This window comes from Primulina tabacum, chromosome 17 (assembly GCF_025594145.1).
Source record: "Primulina tabacum isolate GXHZ01 chromosome 17, ASM2559414v2, whole genome shotgun sequence".
NCBI lineage: Eukaryota > Viridiplantae > Streptophyta > Magnoliopsida > Lamiales > Gesneriaceae > Primulina > Primulina tabacum.
In genome coordinates, this window is record NC_134566.1 from 32,668,043 (window position 1) to 32,684,064 (window position 16,022).

The 16,022-nt window shown below is 33.7% G+C and overlaps 2 protein-coding genes across 3 annotated transcripts; both read left to right on the forward strand.

The window, feature by feature from the left end:
* The first annotated feature begins 22 nt into the window (after positions 1 to 22).
* On the forward strand, positions 23 to 9,420 carry LOC142530870 (dynamin-like protein ARC5). 2 transcript variants are annotated; one of them, XM_075636753.1, is made up of 17 exons: positions 23 to 502; positions 1,088 to 1,252; positions 1,334 to 1,459; positions 2,546 to 2,767; positions 3,443 to 3,576; positions 3,657 to 3,749; positions 4,012 to 4,075; positions 4,397 to 4,445; positions 4,810 to 4,892; positions 5,502 to 5,659; positions 5,759 to 5,819; positions 6,208 to 6,270; positions 6,384 to 6,484; positions 7,452 to 7,509; positions 8,155 to 8,496; positions 8,865 to 9,029; positions 9,120 to 9,420. In XM_075636753.1, exons 1-17 carry the CDS (start codon positions 200 to 202, stop codon positions 9,195 to 9,197), a joined length of 2,265 nt encoding a protein of 754 aa, XP_075492868.1. In that variant the 5' UTR covers positions 23 to 199; the 3' UTR covers positions 9,198 to 9,420. The 2 variants fall into 2 exon arrangements, with proteins under 2 accessions (XP_075492868.1, XP_075492869.1); XM_075636754.1 differs by having other exon boundaries at positions 24 to 502; positions 1,337 to 1,459.
* A 5,134-nt stretch (positions 9,421 to 14,554) lies between these two features.
* Positions 14,555 to 15,791, forward strand: LOC142531873 (NAC domain-containing protein 104-like). The gene is given in 4 exon segments (XM_075638143.1): positions 14,555 to 14,825; positions 15,011 to 15,291; positions 15,404 to 15,444; positions 15,446 to 15,791. Coding segments are annotated over 4 exon segments (573 nt in total). The 5' UTR covers positions 14,555 to 14,671; the 3' UTR covers positions 15,543 to 15,791.
* The last annotated feature ends 231 nt before the right edge of the window (positions 15,792 to 16,022 follow it).

Below are 16,022 nucleotides of genomic sequence, written 5' to 3' on the forward strand. Positions count from 1 at the left end.
TTATCCAAAATTCCAATGGAAAAGAATAAATAGAAGACGCCAGAGGTCCAAAATATTTTCAAAAAGCTCCAAACGACTTTCCGATAACAGTCTTCTCAGTCACACACTTCTGCTGCCCACCCGCAGTGGCGAGATACATACATACATACTGCAAATGGTGGAAAAATACTAGAAAATCAACATTGGTAGGTCTGCCGAAATGGATGGAGGCCAGTGGAAGCTATACGAAGCTTACAATGAGCTCCATGGGCTGGCTCAGGAATTCTCCACCCCGTTCGACGCGCCGGCGGTCCTGGTGGTGGGCCACCAGACTGACGGGAAGAGCGCGCTTGTTGAGGCTCTTATGGGCTTTCAGTTCAACCATGTTGGTGGCGGAACCAAGACGCGTCGTCCCATTACCTTGCATATGAAGTTCAATCCCGATTGTGACACCCCGCTTTGCCACCTTCTATCGGATTCGGATCCTTCCGTTCCGCAAGAAAAATCCCTCCAAGAAGTTCAGGTATCCATGTTTCAATATTTAATACCGACTCTAACAAAATTCAAAATACTTGTGCTAAAATGGGTGTAACAATTGGTTGTGAACTGGCGGGGACCAGGTTGTCAATCGGAGACATGGAAAGGCGGTTTTTTTAGTATTTTTGACGATTCACTTGCTGTTTAGAAAAAAATAATTATTATGCATGCATTTGAGTATTTTTGACGTCGTGGCTATCCATTGCAAGAACGAGTACGAAATGTTAATCTATGTCGAGGAATACTTTGACGGAAATAAACAATACGTGCAAGTTTTTCAGGCACCCGTTGGCTTATTTCGAACTGAAATCATGTGAAATTCTCTCTTTTTCCAGCCCTATATATTTTGGTTTAAGGGTGCAATAAATTGTTACATTCATATTCTGTAGGGTATAACTTATTTCCTTCCATCTTTCAACATATATTGGAAGTTATGACCAAATCTTCAACAAAGCTTATCTGGGCATTTTTCTTCCTAATGAATACTTAACATTGTATTCCCCGTAGTCCCTTTCGTGTATAATTGCATATATTTTCAATATCAATGGATGTGATGATTGTCCTACTGCAGTCATACATTGAAGCTGAAAACATGAGGTTGGAGCGAGAACCTTCCCAATTTTCCTCAAAAGAAATCATACTTAGAATAGAGTACAAGTATTGTCCGAACCTTACCATTATAGACACTCCTGGACTTGTTGCTCCAGCCCCAGCTCGAAAAAATCGGGGATTGCAGGTAAGATTCTAAGTTCAACTTAGTTAGTTTCGCTTCGAGATCACATATTTTCATCGTCCGAATGCTAAGAACCTTTTATAGCAGATTCAAGCTCGTGCTGTGGAGTCAATAGTGCGAAATAAGATGCAGCACAAGGAATTTATCATATTATGCCTTGAAGATTGTAGTGATTGGAGTAATGCCACAACACGCAGGGTAGTGATGCAAGTATGTTCATGTCTTGTTTATTTGACAACTGCTTGAACAAAAAACTCTAGGACTCATCCGAACATACATACATTATGCATGAGTGCTGAACCATAAAATCGCCCTTGATGAAAACTGTCAGTTCGTATGGTACATGCTAACATGTTCATATACATCTTATAGAAGCTTCTTTCTATTTATAGGCAGGGAAATCCACATTCCATCAATATATATGCTTTAATTTTCTGAAGAGATATGGCTAAAGAAAATATCTATGTAGGTTAAATTAATTCAATAGCCCAAGAAATTATGAAATTCGCTTAGTTTGTTCACTATGTTTCCAATTGAAAAAGAAATGTATCTTACATTATATATACCTCTCTTAGTTTACTCAGGGATTAGTGGATAGAAATGGGTCTATAGGCTTTGATGGGTCTATAGGCTTTGATTTCTTAGGTCATAAATAACAACTTTGATGAACTGCATTAGATAAGTTGAACTTGCTTAAGTACATCTACGGTTCTAAAAGAAAATTTGTATGGAAAGAGTCAAGGAAGTATAGAGTAATGTCGTTTTTGCTACACTATTAATTCAGGTGCCTGCATTAACCATAATATTATTGCCAAAAGTAGCTACCTGAGGTTTATTCTCATCACAAGGAGAAGAATTTGCTAGCAGTCGACTTCTTTCAGAGTTTGAGACTGTCCAGGCAATAGATCACTAAGGACTTATGAATTATGCAGTTACCTTATTTTACAAGCCCCATCAGCTTATATGCTCCGTGTTTTTCACTAACAAATATTTTTAGAATCCTTTGCAGACTCAAAATTTTTATGAGAATCTTGAAAGTATTCTTGTCATGAGGAAACATTTTCTGTTGCATGAATTTTAACCGACCTAGGAAGCTCCTGCATTATCAAAAGAACAAGTGACTTAATTCTACTACGACCAGATGAACAGATCCGCAAACTTCAGTTAGATCATGAAGTACTTTGAACCAAAACAAGGACTCTCTTAAAAACTTTGGGATTGTGATGCCATTTGCTATTCAAAACTTTCAACTTTCTGTTCTGTAAATGATTGGTTCCATCTTGCACTCTCATATAGATTGATCCTGAACTTTCAAGGACTGTAGTTGTCTCGACAAAGCTTGATACAAAAATCCCTCAGTTTGCACGGGCTTCAGACGTGGAAGTTTTTCTTTCACCACCTGCATGTACGCTTGATGGCTTCATGTTAGGGGATTCACCCTTTTTCACATCTGTGCCTTCCGGGAGAGTTGGATCTGGGCATGAATCAGTCTACAGGTCAAATGATGAGTTCAAACAGGTTAGACTCTATTCCTCTTGAGCCACATCATGTCCAATAGGAGAGAGCCATTTCATTTGCTGGCATACATATGTTTATCTGCCGTGCTCTTCTATATTTTTTATTTCTTTGTAACTTTTTAATTTTACTGCTTTGCGAACATCGTTATTTGTGTAAGGTTTGCTCTCAGAAGATAATTTAGGCTACAAATTGCTATACTTTGTAAATTGCAGTTTTGTTTAACTGGTCAGGGTGAGGCAGATTCAGTCACAATTTGCAAAAACTTTAAGTTAGTTTATTCCAAGTAACAGTTTACAGAAATTGGCATTGGTCTTATCTCGAGGCCTGTGTTTTCTATTCCAAGTTCATATTTAGTAATGACTGGTCTCAAAACTTTATATCCAGTCTATCAATACAAAAAAAAATGTCTTTAAGAATCTAAAGGATTTATGAGTATTCTTCAGGACTACTGATGACTCCCCCTTGGTTAAAACCTATGCAATCTAGGGCTTCTGTCAGACATCGTCATACTTGACAAAGTGATCAATAGTGTTTTAGAAACGGGCCATTTTAATATTGTAAGTGTAACCACCTACAACCTTCAGCATTGTGGAGTGCACTGCCTATGTTTTAATGATGCAATTTCTTTCTTGCCAATATGGGTTGAAAATTAATCTTCTCCTTATTCTTTGTCAGGCTATATCATTGAGGGAGATAGAAGATATCATAGTTTTGGAGGAAAAGTTAGGCAGGATACTTTCAAAACCTGAAAGAAGCAGAATTGGTGTTAGCAGCCTTCGGTTATTCTTGGAGGAGTTGCTGCAGAGAAGGTATACAGTGTACATATTGCCGCATATGAGTGACCATTAATGCTGTAACTTACTGTTTTGTGATCTTCATGTATTTTAAGGTATATGGACAGCGTACCACTGATCATTCAACTTCTTGAAAAAGAGTATCGAAGCACAACAAAGAAGCTAAATGACACAAATCAGGAACTAAGGTTTGAAGTTTCCTCAGAACATCAGAAGATTACTTTCTTGGTGATTCTATTCAACCTACATTGCAAAATCAGTAGAAGTAGGAAAATTTTGTTTTCGTCACTTTTTAAATGTTCTCTGAAATCTCGGTTGAAATTTGTGGTTCTGTTGATGGCCTATTTGCTTGTTTGGTTTCTGTTTCTTCTTTATAACATTAAATGGAAATGACTTGTGTGACATTTGGCCTTTCGAATTGAGTTATTGTTGCTGTTGGCCTTTCCCCAGCACTTTGGATGAAGTAAAGCTCAAAGAGAAAGGAAGAGCTTTCCACGATCTTTTCTTGACCAAGGTGAAATATATATTTTGAGTTTTAACTTTTAACTATTATTAATTTTCAAGCACCGTCCCTAGTAGAAATTGACAGATAAACAAGCTAAGCTTGCCGCCATATATAACATATTCACTGGCATATTTGCCACCACACTGCACCTCTTTTTGCATGAACTTTGCTAGCTTTTAAAAATAATCTGGCTGATCATTTACATTTTATTTTTTGGCATAATTTATTCATATCTTGAGATAGTTGATTGTTTGTTTTCCGACTAACCAGTATGAAATATTCATCTTTGCCTTTCAAGCTTCCATGTCTGATTATATTTTTATTGCCCAGTTATCACTTCTGCTGAAAGGAGCGGTTGTTGCTCCACCGGATAAATTTGGTAAGCTCTTTGTGACCACTCAATAGTTCGGCAAAGAGAAAACGTCATCCATGTTATTCACAATTTCTACCGTATAATCTAGTTTTAGTCTTGTCATAGATAGTTCCTGTTTTGTTGTGCCCATATTCATTTTCATTGTTATGTTCACTTCTATTCGCCTCTCTATATCATGTTTGGTTCATACGTTTTTCATATGATGTTTTCAATTGTAAAATGTCATCCTTTTGATTCGTGTAAATGATTACGGGGCATCTATCAACAGGTCACCGTAGTTGGATTGGATAAACAACCATAATGCGTGGATTATTTTATGCACTAGATTTCTTTCTAATATATTGGTAGCTCAACTCTGTTCATTCTACAGGTGAAACGCTACAAGATGAGAGGGTCAATGGAGGATCATTTATTGGCTCTGATGGCCTTCAGTTGCCTCAGAAGTTAATACCTGTAAGTAGCTGTGTATTTTGCAAATGTGTATCTTTTTCCTCCATGCATCTTCGTGTTTTGTGTATGAAAAAGAAATGTGGAATGCATTTATCACTGATTCCTTTCTTTCCACGCCAGTTTTTCTATTTATTTTGGGTTATGATTTTCCCTCTTGTTCTGTTCTCATGGAAATTGTTGAAAGGAGCATGCTTACTTATGCATGCCATCGAGTATATGTTTTTTTTTAAAAACTATGCTCCCTCACATTTGATGTATGTGCAATTTAATTGTATTTTTCCAAGTTGAAGCTGTTCGTCAACATTTAAAAAAAGGTTTTACATTGAGTATTGTATCCTCTCCATAAGGATTGAAAGAGTCTTTATCTTTTAAGAAGTTTAATTTTTCGTAATTTTAAGAATCTGATTTTATGCTTTGTTAGTTATCCGCTTTTGGCCATAAGTGTCATAATCATCTTGCCTGCTGATAGTTTTATGGTTGGGATTTTATTTATTCTTGCTTCCAATAACACTAATTAGATTCCTATATTTTTTTTTACCGATTGCTGCCATGGGAGCGAGTGATGTTCTTTTGCGTTCTCACAGGAGTTTTATTTATGTTGTTGCTGTGCAGAATGCAGGAATGCGTCTTTATGGAGGTGCTCAATATCATCGTGCAATGGCCGAGTTTCGTTTTGTTGTTGGGGGAATCAAATGTCCTCCTGTTACACGTGAAGAAATTGTCAATGCGTGTGGAGTTGAGGACATCCATGATGGAACAAACTATTCCAGGTATTAATTGTTTATAGCTGTGTCCAATTAATTATTCTGGTCAGTCTTTCTCAATATATTTGTTACTTAATCTATATTATTTCACATTTGGGATATTAGGACAGCTTGTGTCATCGCTGTTGCAAAGGCTCGTGATACTTTTGAACCTTTTCTCCATCAGGTGATGAATTCAATGCCTTTTATAACTGTATTTCCACCTTTACATTACCGCATTTTGTCGGTTGCTAATAAAAATCTAAATATTTTTTCATGTATAAACATGTATTTCAAAAATCAAGTGCCAAGATTGAGCAATGCACTGTCACTCTTACTGGATGAAAACCATACTAGAGGAGCCTATTCATAAAAGTTTGTTTTTTTGACATTGAATTGAAAGGCTTTGTTTTCACCTCATGAATCCATTTTGTTTCTTGTCAGTGAACTATTGGGACCTGTTAATTTTGATCACCCCCTTACCCTCTGGCCGTACATTGACTTGAGCGTTTTCCATAACGAATATTGCTTTCTAGATATATCAAATTTAAAGCTCGTTGTTTTCTGTGCACCAGTTGGGTGCTAGACTGCTACACATTCTAAAGAGAATGCTTCCCATCTCAGTTTTTCTTCTCCAGGTAAGCTTTGTAGTTTGTATGTTGCTGGTTTCACGATAACTCCCTTTTTGAACTTGAGCCAGCTGGTGTTATTTATTGTTTCTTACACTTATACTTTTTGTGATTTCCAACAGAAAGACTGTGAATATTTGAGTGACCATGAAGTTTTTCTGAAGCGTGTTTCTGCTGCCTTCAACAACTTTGCTGAATCAACTGAACGTTCATGCAATGAAAAGTTAGTATAACTGCCTTGACGTTTCATGTTCTCATGAACTGATTGTAACAACTGTGGCTTTTCCAAGTGATCATGGAACCTTAAGTTAATTCAGATGCTCTTCCTTTAGCTACTGTGTTATATTTGTGTATATGGAGCAATATTTTGTTGTTTTTATTACTTTAAACAACATATACAAAAGTTATTCTACTTAATTTTATCAAATGGGTACATACGTTTGATCTTTTCCTTTAAATTGTTTATATTTTAGTTTTCAAGCTTGGAAACCCATCTGTTTTTTTCTGGTATACAAAGGAGGCACTTACCTATTTATGTTGCTCTATTTTATTTGCCAGTTACTTGAATAAAAAAGTCATTTCAGAATTGAATTAAGATTGTTATTGCATTCAAGTTGACTCTCCAAATTTCTTTACAATGAAGATAAAATATAATATTTGATTTGCGTCCTTTTGAGATTTGAAGGCTGTCCATTGATCTACCATGGAAAAAGAAAGTGCACAGTTTAGCTAATAATAGCTAATAAAGGTTGTTCTTCTCTCGAAAGACTGATTATTTCTGTGGATCTCTTTCTGTTTCGAGCTTTGTTAAAGCTTGTGTCTTTCATATGACTGAAAATATATGATGGGACCCTGTATTTCAATTGTACCATAAACAACGAGTTCATTTATACCTTAAGAATGAAAAATTATAACAGTTAATTAAATATATGGTTCGTGCTTCAATGCAGTCTTACAATTTTTATGATTTCTCATTTAAACATCTATGTAGCAATGGACTGTTTTCATTGCGTTGATCCTATAGCCTTGACAACTTCTCGACACGAAAAAAGTAGAGTATTAGTACTTGGGCATTGTTTTGTTCCTGACTTCCTGCATATGTAGCAGAATTTGAATTCCATTGATATCATTTTGTTGTCAATTTACTCATTTATAGGATTTATATTGATGTTTCATTTCAAATATTGCAGGTGTTTGGAGGACCTAGTAAGCACCACTCGTTATGTTTCGTGGTCTCTCCACAATAAGGTAGTGATGTTGCCATTTGAATTTATTAATGAATTTTTCTTTCCGTTCCTTGTTTGGTCTGGTCACTTATCTTTTCAACATGCTGCAGAGTTTCATACTTGTAGTGAATCACGTGTTCCCTAATTCCTGTCTTGACAGTGGATGCTGAATATCTTTTTAAAGGGTCTGTTTGTTATGGCATATGAATAATATTATGTTTGATGTATTTTATTTTTCAATTTGAAGGTTCAGGTCTTGGTTGAGGTGCGAGTCATGTGACATTAATATCTTTTGGTGCATATGTATCCCCACTCGATGAAAACTCAATTTATAGACATTTATATGAAATGAAGCGACCACAGTCCTAAATGCTTTAGGATAGTGAGTGAGTGATTGACATTAATAAGTCACTAAATATATTTTGGGACTTGGAAGTATTCGTGCTCTTTCCTTGTTTTTTGCCCAGAGGGAGTTGTGGTGGAATGGGGATTGACCATTGTTGCCCCTGCTTACTTTGGCCTATCTGGATTTGGGAGTCTATTGATGGAAAATATGAAAGTTATTTATGATACATCAGATAAGCAAAACATGTCTGTAATTTGTAAATATTGCTCCTTTTTTGTTTTCATATTCTTAGCTATCTGTCTGCACACTATTACATTGCAGAATCGAGCTGGATTACGTCAGTTCTTGGACTCGTTTGGTGGATCGGAGCAGTCTACAGCTGGTGTTCATTCCGCCAATTCGTTTTCTGAATTATCATCTGGATCTGTAGCCAATGCTAAGCTAGAGAATAAGTCGAAGTCAGATGTAAAACTCAACCATTTGGCTTCTGGAAATGATTATGCAACTAGTATTGCAACAACCGAGACAAGGCTGGCTGACCTTCTGGATAGCACACTATGGAACAGAAGGCTTGCTCCTTCCTCTGAACGGATTGTTTATGCATTAGTTCAACAAATTTTTCATGGGATCAGAGAATATTTTCTTGCATCCGCAGAATTAAAGGTTTATAAACATCCACCTTTTTAAAACATTTGGTCATTTAGTATTTCGCAAAAAGATAAATAAAAGGTTGCTTACACATTCGTTAAAACATCCCTCTTTGTGACCTTGCGTACCCTTTTCTTGATTTAAACTTGCATACTGCAGTGTCATTAATTTGAATTGCCCATGGTGAACTATGCCACATTATTTTTTTGCACTCTCGTATAATTTACTTGGTTGCTGTAACCACGGCTTCAAAAAAGTTCACTTGATAACACATTGATTCACTCGAGGTGGTTGTCCTTTACATGTGTATGCAAACTGGCCATCCAGAATAGAATTAGACTGTAATTTTACGGACTCCTTAACCATGGCTTGTTTTCTTGCAGTTCAACTGTTTTCTTCTAATGCCCGTTGTTGACAAGTTACCTGCACTTCTACGGGACGACTTAGAATCTGCATTTGAAGATGATTTAGATAATGTTTTCAACATCACCAGTTTACGACATTCACTGGGACAGCGAAAGAGAGAAACAGAAATCGAGCTCAAAAGGGTATTTTCCTGTCATAATTTCTCACATGTGTCTTTAAATGCTTGGTTCTTATTTTATTGTTGTTTTGTTAAATTGTCATATGCTCTGCAGATACACCGGCTTAAGGAGAAATTCAGACAAATTCATGAACAGCTTAATTCAAACCAAGTCATGTCGTCGAGGTCATAGCATGGTCTGTAACAGTCAGTCATTCGTCTTTTTCCTCTTTTGTTTTGCAAGATCGATTCTAAATGTTATACTCTTTTGTGAAATGTTGATAATGATTCTGTTAAAATAATAATAATCCTCTAAAGATGAAGGAATTTCGCCGTCATTGTGATTTGCAGAATTTCCAGTTACAAGTTGTTTGAAATGTTGCAATCTCGATTTGTTGTAGTCTTTTCGCTGGATCTTCCTTTGCTTGCTTTTGTATTGTTTCTGTGTAACTACACTTAATTTTTGTTTGTTGATGTCAGAATGAATGACCATTGCTCATTAGTAGTTTTTAGCTCGATTTGAAATTTTTTTTGACAGCCAGTTTTATACGTGAAGATTTGTTAGTTATCCTAAATAGGTTTACCTGAGAGCTGTATATATAAAAAAGATGTGTTAACATGGTATCACAGCCCATGTTCTAGGTTTCAGAGTCAAGTTCAACCATTATGTGTCGGATTAACATGGTTTTTTTTTTAATAAACATTTGGGGCGTGAAAAGGAAAGCACATGAACCTTAGAAATCACAAAGTAAATTACTTTGGGTCTATGTTTTCTTGTATGTATTTCGTATTTTCTATTTTTTCATCTGATTTATTTAGTCTTCAACCAGTAGTATATGATTTAAATTATTATTATTAATTTTCTTTTTAGTAAAATACGGATTTAATTCTCTATCAAATTGTACCAACTTTGGACAAATAATGAGTTTTCCTACGTCAAATCGAAACTTGACAGCAGGAAATCTCGTAAGCCCTCAGGCTGACTGTTCATATTCCGGCTGCTCCAAGCAACTGTGATCCTCATGCCACAAATCATTGACCCCATAATTATGAAATCCATTAATTATTAATTTAAAACAAATAAAAGTCCAATCCACTCTTCAACAAAAGCTTGAATTTAACTGTTTCTGAATATATGTCGATCCCCCACAAGCAAGTAAAATATTTATTGATTAGGTATTATTTATTTAAAAACAATTAAAATCATCCTTTTTTATTATAAAGAATTGTTTGGCCTAAGTCAAAAATTACATATAAAAATATTTGATAAAGGGTTGGGATACAACTGTTCTGTTCCATTGATAAAATGGATCCCTCCACCTAAGTTGCTTAAGTTCTTCTCAATTGCTTACTTTTAATCCATTTTATCAATTTATTTAATTATTTTGGTTAATATACTCCAAAATAATGTTTTCATTATTGGACTTGTGACAGATTATGGCTATCAACTAATTACTAATCCGCAACATATATTGAAAACCAACTGATTAAGCAAAAAGGGGAAAAAGACTATTTCTTATGCCACGCAAAGAATCTGGAGTAGGTCTTTTGTGAGACGGTCTCACGAATCTTTATCTGTGAAACGAGTCAATCCTACCAATATTCAAAATAAAAAGTAATACTATTAGCATAAAAAGTAATACTTTTTCATTGGTGAACCAATAAGAGATCTGTTTCACGCAAGTTTTTGCCAAAAATATGTTAGGGGCACCTCATTTTATAATTTGCAATTCAAGTGACACAAACCATGTCGATGTAATTTTTTTTATCAATTGATATGATCGATTCGATGACGAAGAATTTAGATTTCGAGTAGAAATTTGAAAATATGAAGATAAATGATTCGATGTCAATAGTAATCCCAGTTTTTTTAGTTCAATTCCTACTTATTCTGATCATATTTTCATGAGGGATGCATTGACTAATAATTGTGTAAAAGGAAACAAGATTTTATCCAAAGTAACTCAATTTAACCACGGCATAAATCATAATCCTTTCTATTTCGGAATGCTGATTGATTGATATCGATCATATTTACATTTCACATCATGGATGGATGATACTTTGGTAATAATGCCACGTTTCTTGAAACTTTGTGCCTGAAAAAGATAAGCACAAATTTTGTGGAATCTGCTCTAGAAAATGACAAGTTTTTCATCAAGAAAAAGGATATATTCAATTTCATTTTTTTTGTAGATATCTGAATTCAATTTCAAGTAATAGCCAAAATACTCAAACCCCGTATAATAATAAAAAATCTAATTGTCTCTCCACTTTCTAGAAAAATCAGTCAACTATGAAAATAGGTATATTGTAAGACGGTCTCACGAACCCTATCGATATTCACAATAAAAAATAATACTGTTAATATAAAAATAATATTTTTTTATGAATGACCCCAATAAGAGATTTGTCTCACAAAATACGATACGTGAGACCGTCTCACACAAATTTTTGTCCAACTACAATAATTTGAATTAAATATATTCTCTTGAATTTTAAGATCGAAGAAAGTCATTGGTATGAGTCGTATGACTTATGATCAGATAGTGAAATAAATTAAATATAATTATTTAAAAACTTACACCATAAAATATCACAGATTATTATTATTATCTTTTTTTTTTTTGAAAAATATAAATTCCAAGATTACTCGTTTTATCATTATATTTTTTTGAAAAATATAAATTCTTGAGTTCGAAGTACTGAAACAGTAGGTTTTTGACAACTTTGTAAGTTTGATTAATCTTGAATCCGACATATATAGATATCTGCTCGACTAATTTATAAGTTGCTTGGTTTGGACATTAATCAGTCTCTTTCGGGTATATATGAGTATGTCTTTTGTGATACGGTCTCACGAATCTTTATCTGTGAGACGGGTCAACACTACCGATATTCACAATAAAAAGTAATATTCTTAGCATAAAAAGTAATATTTTTATAGATGACCCAAATAAGAGATTCGTTTCACAAAATACGACCCGCGAGATCGTCCCACACAAGTTTTTGCCTATATATATATATTATAAAAAAATTGTATCCACACAATCAATCTGCGAGCAGAAGGAACACTTTTGATCATGACCAACTACTTATACAATAATGCAATCAATGAATACAAATATATTATCATTTCCCTTTAATAAAAAATGTGAGTTGATATAATATTTATAAATTTCGAATTAATTTTTCCAGAGAAATATATATTATCATCGACATTATTATATATTTTGCTCGCCTTATTCAATATAATTAAGTGCAAAAGCTAATTTATAATGGAGAAATTAAAAGAAGTAGTAAATTTTTGTTCAAGAAATTGTGGCATACTAATAATCCAAGAAACTAACAAGCATTTTCTTTAATGATCCTGAAAGGAAATATAATTTTCTTATTAAATTTATTTTTCAAGATTATTTTTCTTTGTTTATATGATTTTGAATATTTAAATATGCTTTTGTCTTTGATAATTAATATGATAATAATGTTAAAATTTTTGTGATATGATATATTTGTTTAAAAATAGTTTGTTCCTTATAAAACTATTTCCATATTGTGTATATTTCCCTTATTGATAAATCCTAGGGCTATAAATAAGGAGATTTATCTCATGCAAAGGGGGGACTTTTTACGCAGAAGCATATACACACTATTATACTTTTGCACGCCAGAAGCTTTAGAGAAAATAATATACAAATCCACGTGTTGCCGTGGTTGTTGGAGACATCTGCAGACAACAACTTTAAAAGAGTTGGCTGAAGATTTGTTTTTGTTGCTCCAATTTTGGCATCGTGTTTTGATTCCTTAAATACTGTTTTCGTGTTGTTATATGTTTTAGAAATCATTTGTTTTCTCAATTTATTTAGAAAATTGGTTTTTAATTAATATAGTGATAGTTTTTTTGTGTAAAATCGTTGGTTTTCTAGTAATTATTTTTGCCCTGAGGTACCTGCACAAAATTTATTACATTCCATCGTATTTACTTAAAGTTAATTTGTGTTACAAACTTATATATTCCGCTGCATGTTTTTTGAAATGTTATAACATGTCACGTAAAACTTAATTCTGATAAACATAAATTTACGGTCACATACAATCTTACTCGTTTTTGCTGTTAAACAAAATACACCCCAGATCTTACATATGATCCAAAACTAACAACAAACATCAATATCAAGTAATTTCTTGAACTAGAGCATCATATTTTGCAAATACTTTTTTTTTTCGATTTCCAAGAGAACAACTCTCAAGAGTTAGTTGATGCCTTGAGATTATCGAGAAAAGAGACGAAGGTGACAAACTCGCTTCCACCTCTCCTCATCACCATCCCACCACTCGAGTTTCTAAGTACGTACGGACAAGGTGTATGGATTGTACCGAACTAATGGGACTACAGTACCATAAGTGGACATCACTTGAAAGTAATACTTTTAACATAAAAAGTAATTTTTTTCATTGATGATCAAAATAAGATATTCGTCTCACAAAATACGACCCATGAGACCGTCTCACACAAATTTTTATCTATATCTTGTTGTTACATAGTTATAAAATAACTATGTGAAATATTTTTGTGTTTTAAATTGTATTTACTATGGCATACAAAAGCTTAATAATTATATGTCATAAAAAAATAAAAATAAAAAATGGGACAACTTAATTATGTAATAATTGCAGCACTAAGCTGGCACCTGGAGAAATGTGGACCAATCCATCTTAGCTCATCCGCAACTTACCACGTGGACACATTAGAGTTGGATGATATAAGCATGAAGTGGATGATATATTCTTCTCTTTAAAAGAGTCATGCTTTTGTATTTGATGCACACACCAAGGATTTTAGAGATATTTGTAATGTTTTCGATCAAAAGTTTTGTTTTAATATAATAACTTTAAATTCTTTTTTTTGGTTTTGATATTTTTTACACCCGAAGCCGCTAAACTCGTCAAATAGTTCTTATTTAGTATCGATGATATTCTACTTGTTTCGTGTGACGAGAATAAACCTATAGTGTGCACATTAAAATTTATATGAGCAAAAATAAAAGAAAATGACGAGATTTTTTCGTCTCATTTTGAAATTTTGTAATTTTTTATTTTTTATTTATTTATATGGGTTTAAATTTGTATAACATGATATTTATTTTTATCATATGAATCATGTATAAGAGAATATTTGTGTCACATAAATAATATTCGATAGTTAAATGAAATTCATTGGAAAAAAACAAAAAAAAAAATCAATAACCGAATGAAAAACAAACTTTAATAAGTTTCGTACATGACAACTTATATGACTAAAATCGTAATTTTTCTAAAGATTTATATTGACAAATTACATATATAATTGACACAAATGCAATATAATAATATATATTATAATAATAATATAATGAAATATAAGCATGCTTGAATTGGCCGACGGCGGATTGAGGTCAACAAAAAAACCCACACATTCTTCCATTTCACGTCATCGCAAAGTAAAACCCCACACTCCCACCTTATTATATTATAATTAACCACCATTGATGCCTCCACAATATACATAAATTTAATATCTCGACTACCACTTTTCCTTTACAAAACCCTAATAATAAATACATTGATCTATAATTTCTTGAATTTTCAATTTGTGGGCTGAGCTAATATCTGTTGAGTAAGCATAACATGAGTTTCAACATGCCACCGGGGTTTCGGTTTCACCCGACCGACGAAGAGCTTGTCGTCCATTTCCTTCATCGCAAAACCAAGCTCTTGCCGTGCCATCCGGATATCATCCCGGATCTTGATCTCTATCCCTATGATCCTTGGGATTTAAATGGTAATAGATAATCTTTCCCTTACTATTTTATCATATTTAAATTTGTTGTATTTTAGAAAACTACATCCTATATTTAGATAATCTTTCTTTCTTAGCAAATGTTATATTTTAGAAACTACTAATATATAAGATGAGAGTATATATATGTATATATATTAACTAAAGTTTTGTAAGTATATTTGTAGGTAAGGCAATGGCGGAAGGAAGGAGATGTTATTTTTACAGCAGGAAGACACAAAGTAGGGTCACAGGAAGTGGATATTGGCAGCCATTTGGGGCTAAGGATGAACCCATTTATTCAAGTTCTGGCCAAAGAATTGGCATTAAGAAGCACTATGAGTTCTACATTGGCGAATCTGATTCCGAAGGCGTGAAAACCAGTTGGATAATGCAAGAATTTAGTCTATCCGATTCGAGCTTGAGTAGCACCAGATCATCAAGGTCAAGAAGAAACTCCAACAATATTGTAAGTATATATGGAAATCGATATTTTAGTGACTTAATATATGAAATGAAATGAAATATTAATCCATGAATCTTATTTGACAAAAATTAATTTTTTATTTTCTGTCTCTTAGGATTACAGCAAATGGGTCGTATGCCGAGTATACGAAGGCGACCTGCGACGACGGGGATGATGATGGGATAGAGCTTTCATGCTTGGATGAAGTTTTCCTGTCACTGGATGATCTTGATGAAATAAGTTTGCCTAATTAGGTCTAAATAAAAGAATTAGGTCTATTGATATTGTTTTTTATTTATTTATTAAGGCATGTTGTATTAATGTAAATCTAAGTTGGATGGGACACTTTCATGTCTTATGTATGCATGATTTGTTTCTCATGGTGGAAGTAATATGGGCTTTTGGGCCCAATATCATCGTGGGCTTTTGTTGGGTTGAGCTTGGAAGGATCTCATAAGCTTCAGTTGTTCGTCCATCTTCATCTTCATCTTCATCTTCATCTTCCTTTTCATTATATATTATTCTCTTACCAAAGCATTGTGTCATGTGTGATGTAAGATCGTACTATAATATATTCAACTACATGTGCTAAATTATATACACACAAAAGCACTATATCATAAATGGTCAAGTTTGATTCCCGCAAAAGCTTACTTAGTGCAGTTTATCCAACTAATTCGATTAATTTGTCGAGTAGCGATGCGAATTCCACGTAAAAAAAAAAATAAAAGGTC

Bases quoted from the DNA above. Each gene is read 5' to 3' on its own strand.
- LOC142530870 (XM_075636753.1), top strand. From the start codon at position 200: ATGGATGGAGGCCAGTGGAAGCTATACGAAGCTTACAATGAGCTCCAT. The intron at 2,768-3,442 runs GTTAGACTCTAT...ATTCTTTGTCAG, and splicing joins CAAATGATGAGTTCAAACAG to GCTATATCATTGAGGGAGAT. The intron at 6,271-6,383 runs GTAAGCTTTGTA...GATTTCCAACAG, and splicing joins TCTCAGTTTTTCTTCTCCAG to AAAGACTGTGAATATTTGAG.